This window comes from Hemicordylus capensis, chromosome 6 (genome assembly GCF_027244095.1).
Source record: "Hemicordylus capensis ecotype Gifberg chromosome 6, rHemCap1.1.pri, whole genome shotgun sequence".
Taxonomy (NCBI): Eukaryota; Metazoa; Chordata; class Lepidosauria; order Squamata; family Cordylidae; genus Hemicordylus; species Hemicordylus capensis.
This window is the reverse complement of record NC_069662.1, coordinates 108,577,373-108,600,411: the sequence shown is the minus strand read 5'-3', so window position 1 is coordinate 108,600,411 and position 23,039 is coordinate 108,577,373. Positions and strand designations below refer to the sequence as shown.

General features: G+C 42.9%; 1 protein-coding gene across 7 annotated transcripts in view; it reads left to right on the top strand.

Moving 5' to 3' along the window:
- Window positions 1-23,039, top strand: part of RARB (retinoic acid receptor beta) — a 490,600-nt gene that overhangs the window by 170,111 nt on the left and 297,450 nt on the right. For 6 of the 7 annotated variants that reach the window (XM_053263907.1, XM_053263908.1, XM_053263904.1 and 3 more), the window contains one exon: window positions 4,688-5,155. The exons of the other annotated variant lie outside the window; for it this stretch is intronic. In XM_053263907.1, the coding sequence (XP_053119882.1) occupies window positions 4,978-5,155 (178 nt within the window). In that variant the 5' untranslated portion in view covers window positions 4,688-4,977. The remainder of the gene's footprint in view (window positions 1-4,687; window positions 5,156-23,039) is intronic. 7 annotated transcript variants of the gene reach the window in all.

The following is a 23,039-nucleotide window of genomic DNA, read 5'->3' as shown; positions in this document are numbered from 1 at the left end:
TGTACCTCTTACATTAGTACAAGCTAATTGCTATTCTGTTCCTGTTTGGGATCCTATGGTATGTTGGGGTTCTTGATACTTGATACATAATTTTGAGTTATAATTGACATTTGAGATTGTTGCATTGTTGCAAAGGGGGTCTTGCATTGTTGCAAAGGGGGTCTTCTTCCTGTGTTGTGGGTATGATAGTGCTTAGTCACCATCCTATCCTGGTCACGCCCTTATAACTTTCTCACACAGAGTCTTGCATCATGCAGCTTTATGGTCCTAGGTTGCTATACCATTATCACATTCTGGATATTTTCTTGCTCCACGGTAACAAACGGTTGATTTGAATGATCCTTTGTCTGACAGGCTCAGCCCACTCATTGGGGATGTACATGTGCCATGAGTCCTTTGTGCCTTCTGGCACATCTTTCCCTAATTACATGGCAGGGTGGTTCCTCTGAGAATGCTCCTCTACATGCAGCCCAAACTGTTGTTTAAACTGGTATTTTGGCTGTGTGTATAGGAGCAGTTTTAATGAACCACACAGGCCCTGCAGCTAGGCAAAGGTACCTAATTTGATATCCGCCCCCTCCCCCCGCTCGCAGTTTGGCCCTGGTGTGCCAGAAAAGGGTGGAAAGATGCGCATGCTCATGGCACACACACGTCCTTATCATGTGTGCTAGGGTTAGTAGATGAAATATTGTATGAACTGGTCCACAATTATTCTTGTCATCACAGAGCCCAAGCCCCATAGTAATTGGATTAGCCTTTGAGCCACTCAGAGAAGGTTGTGGCTGCTAGGTGGAAGCAGAAGGATCACAGGATGTGGGAATGTCTGAGCTGAAGAATGAAGGCAGATGCATTCTCTTTATTATTACATCAGAAAGCAAATCCAAGGTCAATCTTTAAGGACTGTGGAGAAATACTTCTGTCCCAAATTGAAATGTCCAAGATGGCTAATATCAACAATGGATAAAAACACTAGCACTATAAAATAATTAAAAAGCACCAAGAGGAGCAATAGATAATATCAACAACAGTGAAAGAGCCAAGCATAATCCATTCAAACATCAGTCATGCTGAGAGCCTGCTGGAACAAAAGGGTTTCATTTGGTAACAGAACCATATCAAAGAAAGAGCCAGAAGGATGTCCTAGGGCAAGACAGTCTACAGCTTGAGCACTGCAAGAGAGAAAGTCCTTCCATTCTTTCATGCCAAACAGATAGTGGCAGGGCCCATAGGAGAGCGCCTCTCCAGTGGGCTGCCACAGTTTGATACTGAAGGGGGGGAAGCAATATTTCCAATAAATAGAGGGGAAAGGGTTACAGATAAGACCACTGCTTGTGCCTCCTGTTTAAGATCTTGCACTATGGAATGCAGAAGCATGGCCATTGCTTGTACATCAGTAAGATTTGCTCCCACTTTAGCTTTCTGGCTGAACACTGGATTGTGTATCCAATGCTGCCAAAGCGCAAGTACAACATTCCTTGGATAGTGTATTGATTTCCATTCTCTGTATTCTGCATAGCATAGAAATTAGAAGTATTTCTGTGTTTGTCTACTTGTCAACATGAGCAATTTCTTGGACTGTCTGGTGTTAGCCACTGCCATACTACACTTTGCTTTCCAGAGCAGTCCTCTGATGAGCTGATTGAGAACATGGAATTCGCAAACACGTTTTTGAATTATTTGGTTTTAAAATGGATAAAAGCTCAAGATTGTATCATGTTGTCTTATTTGTGCCTTTGACACAATACAAGTTTAACACTTCCTACTGTATACTACTTAAAAGAACGAATGGGGGGGGGGATAAAAGAAAGAATATTTTTTTAAAAAATCCAAAAGATATAAGATGCTGCCTGCACAGTTCATCACACAGGCACATTTCCTTTCTGTCTGAAATAGCTACAAAAGCCACTGGCTATGCACATTTTGATAATTTGTGCTGAACACTGCATGTTTGTGGCTAACGGAAATGCAGTTGGAACTATGATCATTTGGTTAGTCGTATTTTATTTCCAGAATTCTGGAAATAAATTTCGGCATAGGTGACCTTGATGTAAGTCTCACTGATTAAATGCCGCAAATGTATCACTTGTACAATTGTGCCTTCTCCCCAACCCTGCTGAAAGGTTGGTGAAATGATTATTAGAAAAACAATATGCTCCTACTCTGTGAAGGGAAAGCACTAAAGTAAATAATGGGATTGGTATCTTTGGCCAGTTGCCCTGGAGACCCTAAAAAAGGCCCCACTGCTGGGGACCAGCTCTATGCCTTGTGTGCTGGTGGTAGAACAGTTTCTCATGGCCCACCCAGATAGTAGGGGGGCGGGTCCATGGAAGCCAGTTTCTGAGTGTTTCCTAAAACCTGGATTGCCTCGTTTCTTAACTATTTAGGCTCATCTTATTGAGCACTACCGCTTAAATACGATAAGTATCCTGGGTTTCTTTAGTTACCATATGGATAGATAAGTAGCTCATTCCAAATGCTAATATTTTGCCTATCACCCTGTGCAGTAGAGAACCTGCACTGTGGCCCTTAGCTGGATCTCTCTGACTTTTGAAGGTGAAGTGTCTTAGCCCCACCTCTTGCACACTGATCAGCTGATCGGATTATTTTGTAAATCTCTTGGGAAATAAGCTTTGCATCATTTAAGGAAGTTAGGCAGCTGCTTTAAGCCTTCAAAATGGCCTCGTTTTGTTCACATTTCCTGCCTGCCCCTCTTGGTACCCTTACCCAGAACTATCCTGCTTACTTGCCTTATCTACCTAGTTACCAAATTTTGAAGAGTGGAAATTCTTCTATCTCTACAGAGTTCTATCTGTAGTTCTAGGCCTGGCTTGACTGTGTAATAGAACTCCTGGGATATTGTCTTCTAAGAACTATACAGTTTGGGAATCCCAGGGTACATAGCATATACTTGCTTTAGGCTTCATTTCTGAGACCTGTCTTCCCCACACTTCTGGGCATGTCCTGCCCCCATGCCTCTGACACATTGAATACTGTGCTCATCTCTGGTTGGGCCTTCATTAATCTTAAAATATTTGCTCTCACATAACTACAGGCTTTATAATCCATAGAAGATTACTTTGTACCTCCATCTACAAATGTGAATAGCTCCATTTTGCATTAGGGTAGCTAATGGCCTTTGTTGCTTTTCCTGACAGAGGAGTACATTGCATCTATGCAGCTTGGAAGGCAGGGAGGCAGATTCACATTAATTTGTTATTACTGCTTATTTGAGTTCCTGCTGCTATCTAATCTATTTCCTATTTGCAGGGTGGCCCTCTTTGACACTTAAGGAAAAAAGAAAAGAAGCTGGGTTTGACCCTAGCAGGCCACTATCAAGAACCTAGGGGAAAACATCTCATACACTAAATTTATCTCATCAGCAATTTGAATTGCTGACTGCTCCAGGAAGAGTAAAAGAAGAAACAAAGATTTAATGTTCTGTTGTTTTGAAAGCATCACCTCATTTTTAGTCTGGCTTTATTATTGCAGAGCTGACTTTTTGTTTTTCAGTTAAACCTTCTAGCCCTGTGATTATTTTTCAGTTGTATTTCCTATTCATGTTTGAATGTATCTGCCTTAATTGCATCTTGACCAAACTTCAGTATGGTATTCCAGATGAAATCTTCTCAGTTTCTTATGTTGTTTTGCTAAAAGTGACTGGGGGTGGGGGGTGGGGGATAGGGAAAGTTGTGGGAAATAGGAAGCCCAAGTCACTTGAGCTTCCTGTTGTTCAGGCTTCTATATGTCATCTGAAAAGAGTTATTTGCATATCACCTCTTAAAGGACGTGTGTGTTCTTCCAGTGGGAATAGGTCATGCATATGTCCCTCAGGAAAATGCAGAAGCCTCCATTTCAGATACCGTATTTTATGGACTATAAGACTCACTTTTTTCCTCGAAAAATATCTGCCAAAATTCAGGAGCGTCTTATATGTTTTAACAGTTTAATATGTTAAAACTCTGAAAAACTGGATTAAAATTAAGGTGCGTCTTATAGTCCGTAGCGTCCTATAGTCCGTAAAATACGGTATGTTAGAGAAGCACAGGGACATCACATGAGACAAGCATAATTTACATTTGTTATATGCACAATTTAAAATGTCCAGACTAATATGTCCCCTTACAATCTTAGCTACTATTTATAGTATATTCTGTAACTTTTTTGAATTACATGGAAAACTCAGAAACATCTTGCTCCTTTCTCCTTCTGTCCTCTAGTAGATAAAACCTCATCAGATATTTATGTTGTTACTTCAAATAATATTTCTGGCAGATTATAAATATACATCTTCAATATTATTTTAGAGCTATCTACTTTAAAGTTAATAGAAGTCTAATATTGCAGTCCAAAAAGCTTCTAATGCGTGTGGAAACTGGCTTGCACTTGTGCAGCAGCTGTTTTCCATGTCAAATGTTGAATGAGAGATAGCATATTGCCTCTTGATAATCTTTTATGCATGCAGAAGCTGATGTCACACAGGTAATTGTTCACATACAGTAGCTTATGTTAGGATTTGCACATTTGCATATAAGACTCAACCAAAGATTTGTTTCTTCCATTGACATTTCACTGGAAGCTGGCCTAATTCAAAAGTACCTTTTGCTCATGGTAATTAATTAATTCATCAGGGAATTCATTTGTAAAGGTGCTAGCCTTATTTATTTTTTGTTTCCTCCCCCTGCTACAGAATACTCCAGTAATCACCTATAGAGTGAAACTACTGCCTGAAGAAGAAAACAAGCTTGAAACAACATCTAGACAGTCCCGTATATGTGATCATTTTTTTAAAAAAACCTGGAGACGTGTAGCGGGAATTTACCAGGAAAATGACAGGAAGAATTCAGCAGTGAAAGAAAAATGAGAATCTTCTGATGAGTAACCCTCTCAGGCTGTGTCTTCAGACAATATCCTGTTGTTTGCTTCTGTGGAGTAATGGTACTTGGTATTTCTCTGACCAGCAGGCTTTAAGTCAATATCATGACGACCAGTAGCCGTACATGTGCTGTACCAGGAGTCAATGGACATATGAGTCATTACCCAACCCCACCTTATCCGTTGCTTTTTCCTCCTGTCATTGGTGGACTTTCACTTTCAGCTCTTCATGGTATTCAAGGGAACCCGCCAACAAGTGGATGCAGCACCCCATCACCAGCAAGTAAGTACCGATTTTTATGTGGATTCCCCCCCAGTAATTTCTGTGCTGAAAATCAAGCAGGTTAAACAAAAAAAAAAAATTGTATATGTGTTCTTGAAATTTTTAGTTTTGAGCTGAAATAATGTATTTCTAAAACAACTTCTCTAACCATTCATTTTAAACTAATGTAAAGATTGTTGTAGCTTCTGGTGTAGGGAGCCATCAAAAATGGAGAAGTGCTATCCTGCTTAGTCTGTAGATCTGATTATGTAGAACTATGTATGTTTGTTCAAAGTATCACTTGCATACGTTTGATAGCTGTTGAATAGCTGAGTTCTGTACAACATAGTAATTAATACTTTCCCCTTAATATTTGCTAATTCTTCCGAATGTTATAAAATAAGTTGTTTTATAGATTAGCCATTTTAGAACTTAGCAAACAGTTATCAGTTTTCTAGCAGTTATCTGATTAACATGTGTTAACTTCTAGATGGAGAGATCAGCAGTTTTTTTCTTTAACATTTGTTAATATTTCCTAATTAACACATATAAAGAAATATTATACAAATTGGGAGTTGTGCAGCAGAGAGAGATGATGGTTGTCTAAATATACATCCAATGAATTAATTCAATATGAATGGCTGTGGCAATTAGAGTTTTTTAAATTATACTACTGATATAATTAATACATTTTATAACACCTTATAATGCAAAATCCTCTATGACTTATCTGTCCTCATTAGTATTTCAGTTTTGCAGACAGAGAAATTAGCCCAAGATAACATGATTACCTAAGGTTACCCAGTGGATTGCATGGCTCAATTTGAATTAGACTCCAGCTCAAAGTCTGATGTCTTGTCCATGGAATCATAGTAGTTCTAGTTGTGGAGTGTCTGATGGCATATGAAATAGAAGCAATTAAAAATGATTTTTACAAGTTTATCTGTACAGTTCAGCTTTAAAACTCCCTTGCTTTGTTCTCAGATATGGCAAATTGTTCTTTTATTGAAAGGTCCTGAAAAATAAGTTGGCAGTATCAGTTACCATGGAACTGGAAAGTTATAATATCATTTTCTATGCATTTAACATTCTGAAGTTGAATGAAAGAATAAATGAAATACAGGCAAACCTGATTATATGCAGAACTGCTATTCATGGTTTCACATATCCACTGGTGGTAAAAAGACACCTGACCTCTCCATTTGCAGATACGAAAGGGTTAAAACCCGCATATCCGTAGTTGCTAGAAGGCCGGAAAAGAAAACAGAGGTCATTTTGGGCCACCATATTAAGAAAAAATAAAAAATAAATAAAAAATAAATAAAAAATAAATAAAAAATAAAAAATTCTGTGGGTTTGAGGGGCATTTCTGGGTTAGGGGGCATTCCTTGTCACATAGACATCCTGCATGGTACTGTAAATACTTTGTTTTTGGGTTTTTTGCCTTAAATCACTGTGTGTTTTTTAACCTTTCCCCACTGTTTTTCCCACTATTTTCCCCCATTCTGGAACATAACCCTCATTTTTTCATAGGCACAATGCCTCATAATTCGTGGTTTTGTTACTTGGTAGGCGAGGAACGGAACCCCTCCAAATAACTATGTATACCTGTAGCTCATTGTGCAAATGGTCTCCAAAAAGCAAGTAACAGAATTAAACTAATAACTTGGAGTTGCTAGGACTTCCAACAATCAGTCCTAAGGTGGATAAGCAAATACATGGCATACTGTAAGAGTCTGGGTTTGTGTATTACTTTTATCCTTCATAATTATTTTCTATAAACCTAAATATCTGGTGTCTAAGATTTGGAATTAAGCCTTCTCTTTTGACTAATGATATCTTATAGAAAGGATAGTCCTATGATATCTCTGTCCAGAGATCATTCAGACAAATAACGGAGGCCTTATCACATGTCACCTATGCTTTAACAAGACAAAATGCTTTTGTGTAGATTAATTTTACAAGCATAAGTGGCCTACAGAAAAAGATCTGATTAGAGATTTAGTTTCACTGATGGTACTAATGGGTTTGACTTCTTAACCTCAACCTTTATGACTTGGCTTCTGTTTTTATATCAGATTAACGTTAGAAAAATACTTAATAATTATGAGGTTGGTCACAATGATATAAAGGTCAGTAGGAGGAAAAATATTACCTATCCATAAAGGTGAACTATAAATGAATGCTAAAAGTAATAAAGGAAACACCGTGGTCAGATTGAACCTTACTGTTCAGAATGATTGGTTTGCCATTCAGTGCATTAACCAAGCAAAGGCTAGGATTAATCAACCTTCTGTTTCATTCAGCAGTGTGCATGGTGATGCACGACAAGCCTATGGGAATGAGGCTACTCTAACTACGCCAGCTTGCAATTGGATTGAGGGGCCTAGTTGCCCTTGGATTTATTGGTGGTGGCTATTTTAAAAGCATATAGAAACTTGTATTTGAAAATAGAAGTGATAGGGAAGACGTGTAGAGGCAGGAACTGTTTATGTATGTTGAACACAATCTGTGAATAACTGTATATGTGTAAAGATTGTACATGTGTACCCTGAACACAGATTGTACGTGCATTGAACATAATGTGTGAATAGGACTTAAGTTCCATTAAAATCAGTGAAAAGGATTGAGCTGCAAGTTTCAAATATATATACAGGCCTATATCATCAAAGGTCTTAAAGCAGCAATGCTAACCATGTTCAGACTGAAATCATTCAGTCTGAACCTGGGCAGAAGGGAATAGCAGCATGCTAGCTAGCTAGTTATGTTCCCAAGTCAACATACACTGTGGCCACATCCTTGCTTTCTCTGTGTTCAACATTTGCAGAGGCAAGCACTGAATTCAGAAAGAGGATTGCCAAGCTCATCCCATCAGCCAGAGAAGTTGAGAAGTACCAGCAGTCTGGCCCTGCGGGTCTGCCCTCCATTATACCCCTGGTACTAGAACACAACGAGAAACTTCCTGGGTTCAGCACTTGCCTCTGCTAAATGTGGGGCTAGCTGGCATGCTCAGTGGTGGATTTAAGGAGAGGCAAAGGAGGCACTTGCCTATGGCGGCAAAATTTAAGGAACAGCGAATTTTGCTGCTCTTCAAATTTTGCCGCCCCTCTCTGGGGGCAAGGGGAAAGTCCTCCCTTTTTCTTCTAAAACGCTGCAGTATGGGGGCAACAAAGACCACACAGTGACGGCTGCGGGGACAGGGGGCAAGGGGAAAGTTCCCCCTTTTTCTTTGAAACGCCACTGAGTCACCAGATGAGATGGCAGCGGCTGCAGTGGGGAGCGTGCTGGTGTGACAAGGGGAAGGTTTCCCCTTTTACCTTTACAGCAACTATGCTGCACGGTGTTGCAGCAAGGGAGAGCTTCTTCCAGCTCCCCTCCTCCCACTGCACGCCCACCATCTGCAGTCCCTTATGGGCCTTTCATTGCCCCACTCCTCCCTGCAGCGGCAGTTTTTAGAAGAAAAAGGGGGGACTTTCCCTTTGCCACCCCTACCCTCGCTGCGGCGGTGGGGGCAGCAAATCCTTGGCCGCCTACGGGCAGCAAAAGGCTTAATCTGCCCCTGGGCATGCTCCAATTCCCTTTCTAGCCATTACACTACCATTTCCCTTATACCTGTGTTCAGGCTGAATGCCTGAGCAGGGCTGCTGTATCATGCCAGCGACATCTAGCTCAGTATTGTCTACACAGACTGGCAGCAACTTCTCCAAGGTTGCAGACAGGAGCCTCTTTCAGCCCTGTGTTGGAGATGCCAGGGAGGGAACGGAACCTTTTCTTTCTGTATTACAACACATGGGGCCAGACTTCTGTCTTGCTAGGGATCTTTGAACCAAGGGCTAGCCTGTGCATAGGCATTGGAGTGATGCAAATGAGGGAGACAGGCTTTCAATACAGAACATTCAAGATTTATTAAAGGTGAATCAAAATATACACTTTGCTTAGAGAATCTGCAAAACAAATAATTCTCATAGGGAATTGGATATAACAGAAACATTTGGGAGGGCATTAGCTCAGAAAAAAATATATATTCGAACAGTGCAATTGAATTAATGAAGAAAACCATAGAGTTTGGGGATGCGGAACTCCTAGGGAGTTGTCTTAGTGTTTGGAATGACTGCCAATTGTCAAGCTATGTAGAGATGCATCCTGGGACAGATGGTTGTGAATGGGGCAGAGACCGGTGCAGCCATGATCTATGGGAACAGTTCACAGGCATACTCTCTTTGAGTGTTAGGAGGAAGCTGGCTTCTTGGTTGACAAGGAGTTTTCCTTATGAGTCTAGGACAGTGTTTCTCAACCACTGGTCCGCAGACTGGTGCCGGTCTGCAAGGCGTTGGGTACCAGTCCATGAGGCGTCACTAACAAATATCACTTCCCCAACAATTTCAGACTGGTGCAGCCGTTGCTGGGAACTCTCTGAAGCTCATTTCCAGTTGCTGGATAATGTTCATTTCGAGGAAGCGAAATGAATGTTTTCCAGCAGCGAGGGCTGCTTGCAGTGTTCCCTCTGACAGGGGTTCCCAGATGTTGTTGACTACAACTCTCAGAATCCCCAGCTGCAATGGCTTTTGCTTGGGAATTATGGGAGTTGTAGTCAACAACATCTGGGAATCCCTGTTCTAGGGAACACTGGCTGCCTGCCTAAAAATGAGAGAGCTGTGGACCTTGGGCTCCGCCCCCTTTGCGCATGATATCACTGGTGGAAAGGGTGGTGTCAAGGGGAGCAACCCCTTTACTAACTGCTGGTCCAGGAAACTGTGCACGAAGGATGTACTGGTCCATGACTCTAAAATTGTTGAGAAACACTGGTCTGGAAGTTTGAGGCTGGTTAGAACATAAGAACAGATCTGCTGGATCAGGACCAAGGCCCATCTAGTACAGCATCCTGTTTCGCACAGTGGCCCACCAGATCCCACTGGAAGCCTACAGGCAGGAGTTGAGGGCATGCCCTCCCTCCTGCTGTTACTCTCCTGAAACTGGTACTCCGAGGCATCCTGCCTTTGCCGCTGGAGGTGGCCTATAGCCCTCTGACTAGTAGCCGTTGACAGACCTCTCCTCCATGAAGTTATCCAAACCCTTCTTAAAGGCATCCAGGTTGTTGGCTGTCACCACATCTTGTGGCAGAGAATTCCACAAGTGGATCACGCATTGTGTGAAAAAGTACTTCCGTTTGCTGGTCCAAGATTTCCTGGCAATCAATTTCATGGAATGACCCCTGGTTCTAGTGTTATGTGAGAGGGAGAAGAATTTCTCTCTATGCACTTTCTCCACACCATGCATGATTTTATAGACCTCTATCATGTCTCCCTGAAGTCTTCTTTTTTCTTACCTAAATAGCCCCAGTTGTTGTAGCCTTGCCTCATAAGAAAGGTGCTCCAGGCCCCTGGTCATCTTGGTTGCCCTTGATCATCTTAGTTCATTTTGAATTACCAAAGTACATTGTATGTAGTAGGGGTGATTCAGGATTTGATTTAATCATGCTAGTCCTTTTCAATGAGAGGAGAAATCTCATTAATGCCAAGGAGGGGATTGCTCTGTCCGGGGAATATATTCTTTGGTTCCTTTCAATTGAGTGAAGGTGTTTTAGCACATACATACCATACTCAGGTGCTGTTGCAGGTAGTTTCCTTTGGGATCTTCCCAGGTCATCAATCCCTTAAAGGTCTGTTTAGTCCATTGTTAGCAAGTGAGCGGAACAAGGATGCCAGCTTTCTCCCACATTCCATTTCAAAATGCTTTTTACTCTTTGGTCTCAGGTTGCACCAATCTAGACCTAAAGGTCTTGGTTATGCCTGGGAAACCCTCAAGTGTAATTTGGGCTGGAAAGGGGCTAGTCTAACACCAGCCAGCCATATTTATTTCTGTTTTTTCCATTTATATCCTGCTTTTCCTCTGAGGAGCTTAGAGCGGCAGTTTACTCATAATCAGTTTTAACTAAGGGTTGTATCCTAACATATTTTGCAGAATACTGCTCCTGCTCTGGAAGCCGCTCTCATTTAAGGGAAGAGAGCTGGTCTTGTGGTAGCAAGCATCACTTGTCCCTTTAGTTAAGCGGGGTTGCATATGAAAGGGAGACTAGAAGTTTAAGCACTGTAAGATACTCCCCTCAGGGGATGGAGCTGCTCTGGGGAGAGCACCTCCCTTGCACCTCCAAGATAGGGCTGAGAGAGATTCCTGCCTGCAACCTTGGAGAAGCCGCTGCCAGACTATGTAGACAATACTGAGTGAGATGGACCTATGGTCTGACTCAGCATATGGCAGCTTCCTATGTTTGTATGTTCCTCCTTACGTGAACAGAAAGAGATTTGCACTTATACAAGAAGTCCTTCCATGAGCAGAAGGGGTCCTTGTATATGCACAGCTGCCTTTCATGGAAGAAAGAGCATTGATCTGTGAAAAAGTAGAATACAACCATATGTGGTCCCCCCTTCTCTTCCGTTGTTTATATTTTTCACAGTAAGAATTCCCTTAAACTAAAGGTTCTCAATCTTGGGTTGCCAGATGTTGTTGGCTCTCCCATCATTGGCCACTGTGGTGGGGGATGATACTGAGGAGAGCTGGTATTGTGGTAGCAAGCATAACTTGTCCCCTAGGCTAAGCAGGGTCTGCCCTGGTTGCATTTGAAAGGGAGACTAGAAATGTAAGCACTGTAAGATATTCCCCTCAGGGGATGGAACCGCTCTGGGAAGAGCATCTAGGATCCAAGTTCCCTCCCTGGCTTCTCCAAGATATCTGAGAGAGATTCCTGCCTGCAACCTTGGAGAAGCCGCTGCCGGTCTGTGAAGACAATACTGAGCTAGATAGACCAATTGTCTGACTCAGTATATGGCAGCTTCCTATGTTCCTATGATGGGAGCAGTAGTCCAGTAACATCTGCTAACCCAAGGCTGAGAACCCATGCCTTTAAAAAAGAAAATGGCCTTAGCCAGGGATTATGCCTCCTTCATACATATTTAAGGAATAAGGGAAAAGAGTGTTGGGTTGCATCTGCTTCTGTTCAACTGCTTATTAAACACAGCACTCTTAAATCTAAAATGATAAAAACAGTTACACAGTCAGTTGAGTCCTGAAGGAAAAAGGAAGTCATTGCCATCCTCTTTGTCCTTGAGTCCTCTACTGCACTATTCCTACATGCAGAAGAGGCTTACATCGGTAATATTCATAAATGATTTACAAAAGTAATTCCTGTGTAATAGCTTAGGATTTCAAGTTTTTATGATGCTGCCAGATGTGCTATCAAACATAATTATCTGGTTCAAAAAACTTGTGATAAATCCTGTCACTGTAAACTCCCTGAAGCAAACAAGTACTTCATTCTTCCCTCTAGGAAAGTTACTCTATCTTATACTTTTTAAAAAATCCTTCTACCATTTTTTTAGAATTAAGTATTAGGCCTTTAGGATAGCAGAGAGAGGCAAAGGTGTCTAAACATGGGCCTTAATTTTGCATTAAAATCTCTTCCTTTGTGCACTGTGTATCAGCAGCCTTAACATCGCCTGCTAACTGAGTAAAAAGGCACCTTTTAAAAGTGGTGGTTCTCTTTATTTAGCAGGGGGAGAGTAACTGGCCCTATCCATCCCCAGCACAGCGTCCCTCCAGTGGCTGTTGCTGGTGCCTGTCTTACGTTTCTTTTTTGAATTTTGAGCCCTTTAGGGACAGGGAGCCATTTTATTTATTAATTAATATCTATGTAAACCGCTTTGGGAACTTTTGTTGAAAAGCGGTATATAAATATTTGTCATATTTGTATTCATATTCGTATCACTGGCTTGGAACTGTGTTTCAGTACAGACATAATGTTAGTTTTTTGATAAGTGGTATGCATCTCATGGCTACTGCTGCTGAAATCTCAGGAAAACGCTGTCCTCCAGCACTTAGTGCCAAAAACTGGGGTGGGGAAATCAACATAAGATCAAAACTTTCTCTTCTAATCAGTAGCGGCCGATTTCTAAAAGGAGCCGAGCGGGGAAGGGGGCGGCAGAGAGGTATCCTACCGCCCGATTTCTAAAGTAAATACGGCGCTGGAGTTGGGAAAGCGTGGGAGGGATAAGTAAATCCTCCCCGCCCTTAATGGAACCCCCCACCCCAGTGCCGGACTGCAGCTCTGCGGTTCCGTGCACACCCCTACTCCGGTCACACCTGCAAGCTGCTCTGAGCAGCAGCGCACTGCCCAGCACTCCCTGCAGTCGGGGGATTGGCTCCTCCACTCACCTGGCCGCCAGCGGGGAATCGGCTGTGCAGAAGCCAGGTGAGTGGCAGAGCCTATCCCCCGCCACAGGGAGTACTGGTTGGCACACTGCTGCTCAGAGCAGTTTGCAAGTGCAACCAGAGCAGAGGTAAGCACCTAATAATTGATGCTTAAATGTGCCTCTCACTGCCCTCCCGGCAGTGCCCACACCAGCCGCTATTGCTTCTAATATAAAAATTTGTCGTAATCATATTTATGAATGAATAAATGTTTAGTCCACTTGCTTTGGTGTTGTTTTTTTTAATCGCTTCTATTTAAGCCTGTATGTATAATACAAGGCTATCTTATGTTGTGGTGTGGAGGGATATATTGTAAACGTCAGTGGTTACAGTGACCATTGATGTAAACAACATTTAAATTGATTTATTTATTTTTTGCCCAAGTGACTCCTCCAGTCCCAAATATTCTTAACACATGCATCTCATATAAATAAGAGCTGAACCTGGCTGAATATTCAGCCACATCAGCCCACTGCAAGATCAGTGATTTATTCAGGGTCCAGTTTTGTTATTTTCAGCCACAAAAGTGTCTCTACAAATCACTTATGTGCACTAAACAGTCTTGCAGATGTGACTTACTTTCACTGCCACATCACCTTCCTGCAGTGAAGCTTTCTCCAGCCTAAACAAGTATGGAAGCATTAAGCTGGCTGTTACTCTTAACTTCTTAAAAATCAGTAGGCAGCCAAGATAATCCTCGGTTTTCTTGTCAGTCCAAGGAAAAAGAGCAAGTTAGCACTACTGTACATGTGTGCACTTCCTCTCTTGGCTCTTCAGAATTATCCTAATGGCTTCTCACAATTTTGAAGAGAGAAGAGATTCTGTGGCAATAGCACACAATGCCCTTTCTGGTTGGAGGAAGAGCATTACCTGTTGAGATACTGTTGGAGGGAAAAGTCAGTTTCTCTCACCTGAGGCAATTTCTACTCTGGATTGCATCTCTGAAGTATAATGTAAGGAATTTGTCTATTTCTGAGATAAGATCAAATGCGCAAGATTCTCCTGGATTCTTGAAACATCTTTGTGTGTCTATTTGAAAGAAGACACAAGCCCATTCACACACTGAGGCTGCCCTATCCACCCCCAGCACAGTATATTTCCAGTGGCACTTGCTGGTATCTATCTTATGTTGCTTTTTAGATTGTGAGCCCTTTGGGGACAGGGAGCCATCTTACTTGCTTATGTTTTGATCATTTGATCTCTCTCTCTCTCTCTCTCTCTCTCTCTCTCTCTCTCTCTCTCTGTCTCTCTGTAAAGTGCTTTGGAAACTTCTGTTGAAAAGCGGTATATAAATATTTGTTGTTCTCACAAGCAGCCAAGACCAGGCTATGACAGCTAAGCCTGGGTTTGTCTGCCCGAGAACCGGCGGGAGCCAAGTGGCTCTTGTCAGCACTGCGGCATCAGACCTGCCTACAGAACATGCCAGTTAGCTGAGGTTAAGGGTGAGAGCGTGCCCTTGACTTGGGCTAACTGCTCATGTGCTAACACCAGCTGCTCCCAGCGGGCACTGGCACAGGAGTGCATGCGATCTGCACACCCAGACTCAGAAGCCTGATCATCTGCAGGGAAGGTGAGCTTCTGTTGCCTTCTCTACCACCTGCCCTCAAGCCCTTTCACACGATCGTGAGAAAAGGCTCACAATGTTGTTCATGTGTTCAGTTGTCTGTACATATACATAGTTTTGTGTGCCTGATTGTACTAATATTAATTTTAAAAATGAACTTGAATAATAGGCCTTCTGACTCACCAGATACAGATAGGAAGTGCATGGTTGTATGTGCATTCAACATGATGTGACTATACAAGTATTCATTTAAAAAGTGAACCTGGATATGGGCTCCCTGAATTGCAGGATACAGATAGGAAGTGTATGGTTATGTGTGCATTTGAAATAATGTGAATAATTGTACATGTGTACAGGTCTGAACATTCATTCAACTGTACAGAGATTGTACGTGCACTGAATGATATGCGAAGAGGGTGACAGACTTTTAAAAAACTACATCAAACACATTTTCTACAATAGAAGAACATCCATGTAGGAAACAAGATGAAACTGGCATGTGGATTGAATCACAAGTGTCGGTTTCAGTGAGTGCACACCCATTAAAACAGAAATGTGTGTCCAGATAAGTGTGGAGATTTACATATGGACTTCATGGCTTTTCCTATAGGCAAGTGCTTTCCATCTAGCAAATTCATTATGCTTGAAGCAACCTTAATAAAGTTATGTTGCTAGTCAAACACAGATGTTCCAAGAATCCAGGAGAATTATGAAGGAAATGCAGAATATCGGGATGTATTTCAATACAAGAGTCATGATCAAAATGTGCTACTTTTAAATTAAAGCATCCTGTTTGGATAGCAAATTATATTGAATGGGTGATACAATTGCCCAGTTAGCTAGGCAAAAATATCTGTTTTTAAAAGCTATTGCATTGTACAGCTGCTATTTTGGTTTATAGAGGACTGCAAGCATGTTGGCTTCTGCAGACCAATTGAAATGAACATCTGTTACAAGCACTTGAAAAGGCAATGTGAGAGGGCTATATCCCTATGCTAAACAGATTTTGTTGTTGTAACATTATTGATTGAATTGCAGATTATTACAAAATTTAATATAAAATTCCTTTCAGATAATAGATCATCTTGTTATTATTGACTAAGTAGCTGTAGTACAAGAAACCATGAAAATAACCATGAGGATTTCAAGTTCTTCATCTGTAATACTGACAAGATTACATCTGTTTACTTTCATTACTCTGAGACAATGCCTGGAAAAGCAAGGTTTTTCTCCCCCAATACAAGATACAGTTCTTCTCCAGAAGAGGGGTGGGGGAGGGAGTCGAGAAGGCAGCCAGCCATCTTGGACTGAAACTGCATGCACACCAGAGAGTCTTCATTGGAGGGACAGGCTATATTTACTTGTTTCTTCTCCAGGAATGTTCTTCTGCTGCATTTTGCAGGTGTAGAATTCACACCTACAACATAACCAGGCTGCAACCCTCACAATGCAGTCCTCACAGATTGCGATTCTGTTGGAGCTGCTCCTTCCAGAGGCAAATTCTTGTTCTCTGGAAGGCGCAGAGGAAGTACCCCTCCTCTTGACCATCATATGAGTCCAATAACTGTCACTTGGACACCCAACATTTCTACTTGTTTATCAAGACTATTTTATTTTCAAGCATGCAACGATAACTCACGTACTCAGACAACGATGACAAATACTTATATACCACTCTTCCACAAAATTCTCAAAGTGGTTTACATAGAAAAATACATAAATAAGATGGTCCTCAGGGGCGTAGCTAGGGGAGAGGGGGCCTGTGTTCACCCCTCTCTCTGGTAGCCCCACAGAGTACAGAAGGTAATGAAGAAAACAGGGAGGTGTGGAGCTGGGAGGCTCTCAGGAGCTGGGGGCCCTGGGCTCTTTGAACCCTTTCGCTCAATTATAGCTACACCCCTGATAGTCCCCTGTCCCAAAGGGCTCACAATCTAAAAAGAAATATAAGGTAGACACCAGCAACAGCCACTGGAGGGATGCTGTGCTGGGGTTGGATAGGGCCAATTGCTCTCCCTCTGCTAAATATAAGAGAAGCACCACTTTAAAAGGGTATCTCTTTGCTCAGTTAGTCAGAGGCTCAGAAGCTTTGAGGAGGTTTGTAGTTCAAATAGGGATCAGTGTCCAGGAGATGGATTCTTGAAGGATGTGAATATGGGAAGGAGAATTGCTAGGTGAAAAGGCTTGTGGGCTTTTTCTAACTATGAAAACCTATTTTACGTTTATCTTACTACAAGGGCCCATCTTAGAGAGCCTCCCTATCTGGCAGGAGCTCTGGGGATCTGAACTATCTGGGAGGAAATCCTCTTTTTCCTGATTGGTTGATTGAGAAAGACCTTCCTGCCAGGTGCTTTTGGGTAATCCTGTGGTGACTGATTGATTAAGCGCTGTCAAGTTGGTGTCAACTTTTAGTGGCCACAGAGACTCTCTCCAGGATGATCTGTCTTCAACTTGGCCTTTAAGGTGTCTCAGTGGTGCATGCATTGCTGTCATAATCGAGTCCATCCACCTTGCTGCTGGTCATCCTCTTTCCTTCAACTTTCCCCAGCATTATGGACTTCTCAAGGGAGCTGGGTCGTCGCATAATGTGTCCAAAGTATAATAGTTTGAGCTTGGTCATTTGTGCCTAGAGTGAAAATTCTGGATTGAATTTTTCTATGATCCATTAGTTTGTTTTCCTGGCTGTCCATGGTATCCTTAAAAGTCTTCTCCAGCACCAAAGTTCAAAAGTGTCAATGCTTTTTCTGTCTTGTTTCTTCAAAGTCCAGCTTTCGCATCCATAGAGTGTCATGGGAAAAACCATTGTCCGAATGATTCTAATCTTTGTAGGTATAGACACGTCACGGCATCCTTTCCAAGGCCTTCATTGCAACCCTACCAAGTGCTAGTCTTTGGCATATTTCTTGACCGCTGGATCCTTTATTGTTGATGGTCGATCCTAAAAGGCAGAAGCTACCCACCACTTCAATGTCTTCATTATCAATTCTGAGGCTGGTTGCTGGTAACGGGTACGTTATCATTAGTTTAGTCCTCTTTACATTTAGTCGTAGTCCCATGGTACATAGTAGTTCTAATGGTACATACTGTAGACTAAAAACTCTAGACAACTACATAGGATTGTGGCTAGACCACAAAGAAATAATATATGGCTGCTAAAGGGTTAATACACAATAACATAATGTTTCTACCTTCCATGCATTCTGCACCTGTAACACTCCCATGACAGCACAGCCCTCAACCTAGAGGTGGCTGAACGTAAGCAGATATAACTTGTTCTCAGAACTTCATGAGGCAGCTGCAAATTTTGGAACATAGAAACATTGGAAGCTGCCTTATATTGAGTCAGACCATTGATCCACACATGGATTGTCTACACAGACTGGCAGCAACTTCTCCAAGGTTACAGGCAGGAGTCTCTCTCAGCCCTATCAGGAGATGCCAGGGAGGGAACCTGGAACCTTCTGCATGCAAAAGTGGCCCAATATCTTAAACTGCTCACATGTGGTCTCCCATTCAAATGTAAACCAGGATGGACCTTGCTTAGTCAAGGGGATAATTCATGTTTGCTACCACAAGATCAGCTCTCCTCCCATTTCTAGGCATGACTCCCAGCATTCCTCAATGGAAATACAGACACTGGAGAGGCTATAGAGGGTAAATTGCCTTCCTCCTGCCCCAGCCGTCCTAGTGTCACTGCTGCTGTCATCTGTAAGACAAAGAGAGAAAATGCTGGGAAGCGTCTGATCTCCCCTCCCTCCCTCCCACTCTCTTTCTTACACACATGTGCTCTCCCCCCCCCGAGAAATAATAATTAAATAAATAACCATTAATGTGGTTGTGCCATAACAATTGTTCTCAGAAACAAAATGTAACTTTTTATGTTGACCCTTTTTAGATTACACTGCCCTCCCGCAGTATTGAAAACACTGACAAATTCCTGCAAGATCCATGGGCACCTTAAACAAGTCACAGGCATTTCCCATCTCCTCCAAGGAGTTTGGCATCTTGTAGGTCTTGGCATCTAGTGAGCTATTGCTCTAATAATGTTTCACAATAATGCATCGCTGATGTGACATGCCATTCTAATGATGCATTAGAGTAATGTATCATCCAGAAGCCAAACTAGTAATGCATTTCTCTATTTAATGAAGAAAGCATCTAGCAATTGATGTGCTACACTTGAAGGATAACATCAGGCAGAGTACAACATAATGGCAAAGATGGATACAGTTTGTTAGTTCTTTAAATGGCTCCTTGAGAGCACACTCCACCCAGCGACTTTGCTGCTGTGTTCCCTGAGATGGTGTACTCTCTCTTGGTGGCTTTAAGAAAATGCAGACAAAGATATACAGGGAACATTTTTCTTCAGAAATGTGTAGGCCAATGTGATTTCCTAAGATTTTGTCTTTAAAAGTTGCTACTTCACACTGATGGTTGCAGGTTTGGAAGGAGGAGGACGACCAACGTGGGAGAAAGGAGAAGAACAAAATACAATTATGCTTACCTTTTATTTTAAATAAAATTTTAAATAAAATTTATACACCACCCCTCCATTACACTACTGCTTGAGACGGCTCACAACAATAAAATAGATACAATATACAATAAAAGTAATAAAATTAACCAAATTAAAGTAAACAAGTTAAAAGTCGGGTTAAAAACCACAATCAGTATTGCATTTCAAATTAAAAGTTATTTTAAAAGCTAAAAATTGAGAATTATAAAAACTAAATAACCTACCAGATATAACCAATGATGGAGCATTAAAAAGTCTCTTTAAAAAGATGTTTTTAGTTTTTAAAAACACTGAGGGAGGGAGCATTGCAGAGCTCTTCAGGGAGGGCATTCCAGAACCGAGGGGCCACAACCAAAAAGGCCCCATCTCTAGTCCCTGCCAGCTAAATCTCTGTTAGTGGCGGGGCTATGTGCAGGTCCTGAGATGATGAATGGAGGGCCCTTGAAGATTTCTTATGGGAGAATACGGTCCTACAGGTACCCCGGCCCCAAGCCATGTAGAGCTTTAAATGTCAAGACCAGCACCTTGAATCTAGCCTGCAAGCGGACCAATGAAGCTGCCGCAGGATGGGTGTGACACTCATGAAGCGACTTGAAGTAGCATTCTGGACCAGCTGAAACTTCTAGTCTTCAAGAGTGGCCCCATGTAGAATGCACTGCAGTAGTCCAATCTGGATGTTACCAATGCATGAGTGACTGAGGTCAGGTCTGACTTCTACAAGTAGGGTCGCAGCTGGCGTACCAGCCGTAATTTCTAAAAGGTGTTTCTGCACACCACTGCCACCTGCACCTCCAAGAACAATGCTACAGTGTCTTTCAGAGGGAGTGTGAACCTGCCCAAGACCAGATTTACCTCATTACTCAGATGATCAGTTCTACCAAACTTAAGTACTTCCGTCTTATCTGGAATAGGTTTCCGTTTGTTCCATTCCAGAACAGCCTCCAAACCCTGGTTCAGAGCATCCACTGCGTCCCTGGTGTCTGCTGACTTAAAAGATAGGTAGAGCTGGGTATCATTAGCATATTGATGGCACCACAGCCCACACCCAAGGATGATCTCTCCCAGAGGTTTAATGTAAAGGTTAAACAGCATGGGGGACAGAATAGATCCCTGTGGCACTCCATAGGCTAAAGGGTGGAGCAGGCATCCCACAGCACCACCTTCTGTGTATGACTCTCCAGGTAGGAGCGGAGCCACCGTATAACTGTGCTCCCACGTTCCAACCTGGAGAGATGTCCCAGAAAGATTCCATGGTCAATGGTATCAACAGAGTCACACTCCCTCTGTCTATCTCCCAGTGTCGGTCATCCACCAGGGCAACCAAGGCAGTTTACATCCCATATCCAGGTTAGAAGCCAGACTGGAAAGGATCTAAGTAGTCAGACTCATCCAGAGCAGTCTGGAGCTGAGACGCCACAACGCTGTCCAACACATTGCCCAAGAAGGGGATGTTTGAAACTGGTTGAAAATTATTTAAGTCATCTGAGTCCAATTAGGGCTTTTTTTAGGAGGGGCCTAATGACTGCCAAGAGGCATTCACCACTCCCGCCACCCATGGACCCACCCATGGACCCTAGAAGCCTTCACTAACCATGAAGGGCAAGGGTAAAGGATGCATGTTGTAGGCCTCAACCTTCCAAGCAGCCTCTCCACCTCCTCAAGTGACACAGACCATCCTAACTGGTCCCCCACCCCTGCGGAGGTGTAGTGGGTCCACCCTCAGTTCAATCTTCACCAGATAGTGATCTGTCCATGATAACAGTATTGAGGCCTCCTGGACTATCCACAGAGCACCACTGTCCACCATTGACCAAATGACCTGGTCAAGCGTATGGCCTGCCACATGTGTGGGACCAGAAATCAGTGGAGACAAGCCCATGGTCATCATGGAGAACATGAAGTCCCAAACTGAACCAGACAAGGCAGCCTCGGCACGGACATTAAAGTCCCCCAAGACTAACAGCTGTGAGGTCATCAACACTACATCCAAGACCAACTCAAGCAGCTCAGGCAGGGAGACTGTTAGACAGCAGGGTGAGTGGTATACCAGAAGAAGCCCAACTTTGTCTCATGATCCAATCACTAAATGCAGGCACTTGAACTCGTCAGAAAGGCAGACAGTGCATCTGGTGGGGGGGATGGTCTCCCAATGAGCCAGGGCAGCACCACCACCCCACCTTGGCTGATGCTGTACCTGGAAACCTGTTGGGCACAACAAGGAGAGCTTTATATCTCCTCCTCATCTAACCAGGTCTCTGTAATGCATGCCAGGCCTGCGTGCTCATCCAGAATAATTTCCTGGATGGCTGTGGTCTTTGCATTTATGGACCTGGCATTTAATAGCACCAGCTTCAGGCAAGGTGGGCTACTAGGAGAGTTACTGGGGTCTCCTTGAATGGGAGAAGGGCCAGAGGATGTGATGGCTTTGATACAGCCAGTGCACCTTCCCCTCACCTGGCAAGTCCTACTCCCACTGCCATATCACCCTCTGCCAAGGACCATCTCAATTGGAATGGCCTCCTCCAAAGCAACATGCCCCCCCCCCAACACACATTGTGAAGACCAACACCTTGGTAAAAACAAAAAATAAAAACTCACTCCTATTAAATCTGAGCCAATACTCTAAGTAATCTGGTAGGTTCTATGCAGTTGTTAAAACTCCAGGAAGGCATGGCTGTTGCCATCAGCGGTCCACCAAGTATGCTATGCTTCTTCAACCCTCTGACTACTGCAGTCCACCAGCTGTTGTTCTCACCCTTCAGCTTGCACCTCTGGCTTAGCTTGAGCTTAAATAGCAGTCACCTGGAAGGGGTGGATCAGAAGCAAACAATCAGGGCCATGCCCAACAAAGCTCTCTTCCCTTCTCCCAGGACCTGACTCAGCTGGATCTTAAATAGCAGTCACCTTGTCAATGATGTTTTCAGTTTCATGGTCTCCCGCCTTTACATATAATTATCTCCCTGAAGCTGTTACAGGACTCACTGCCACTACAATCAGGGCCAGCATGGCAGAATGTCAGACACCATGGGACTGGAACATGATGTTATCAGGTGGCTGGACCCAGACACTGTCACAGGGACCAGAAGGAGTGGTTGAGGCAGGGTTGGGAAAGGTAACAGAAAGTGCTGCTGGTGCTGGAGAAGAGGACATTCTGAGGGCAGAGACAGCAGAAGCAGAACAAGGTTGTTTGGTGGTGGCCAGTCTTGTGAGGTGCCAGACTCACACAAAATGGGAACCTGACTCCTCATGAGACCAAATGCTGGAAAATATTTAAAGAGGCCTCTGAGGGAAACTAGAGGTTGTCTCGGGCACGGATCTGTGTGAAGAATCAAAAACTTGAAAACATGGGCACACTTTGTGTGCCATAGAGTTATAATGTACACTGGTGTCCCAGTCCAAATTTTTTTGTGTAGGACTATTATTTGCCTATAGATGTTCCATGTTTGCCAAAATAATTTAGTACATGGGGGAAGAAGTGGTGATGGTGTGGGATAGATTGTGCAATGTCAGAACACACCATAGAACCCTCTGTGCTCTTGTTTTTCACAATCCCTTGTTGGGCCCTCATCTTATCTTCTCCATGG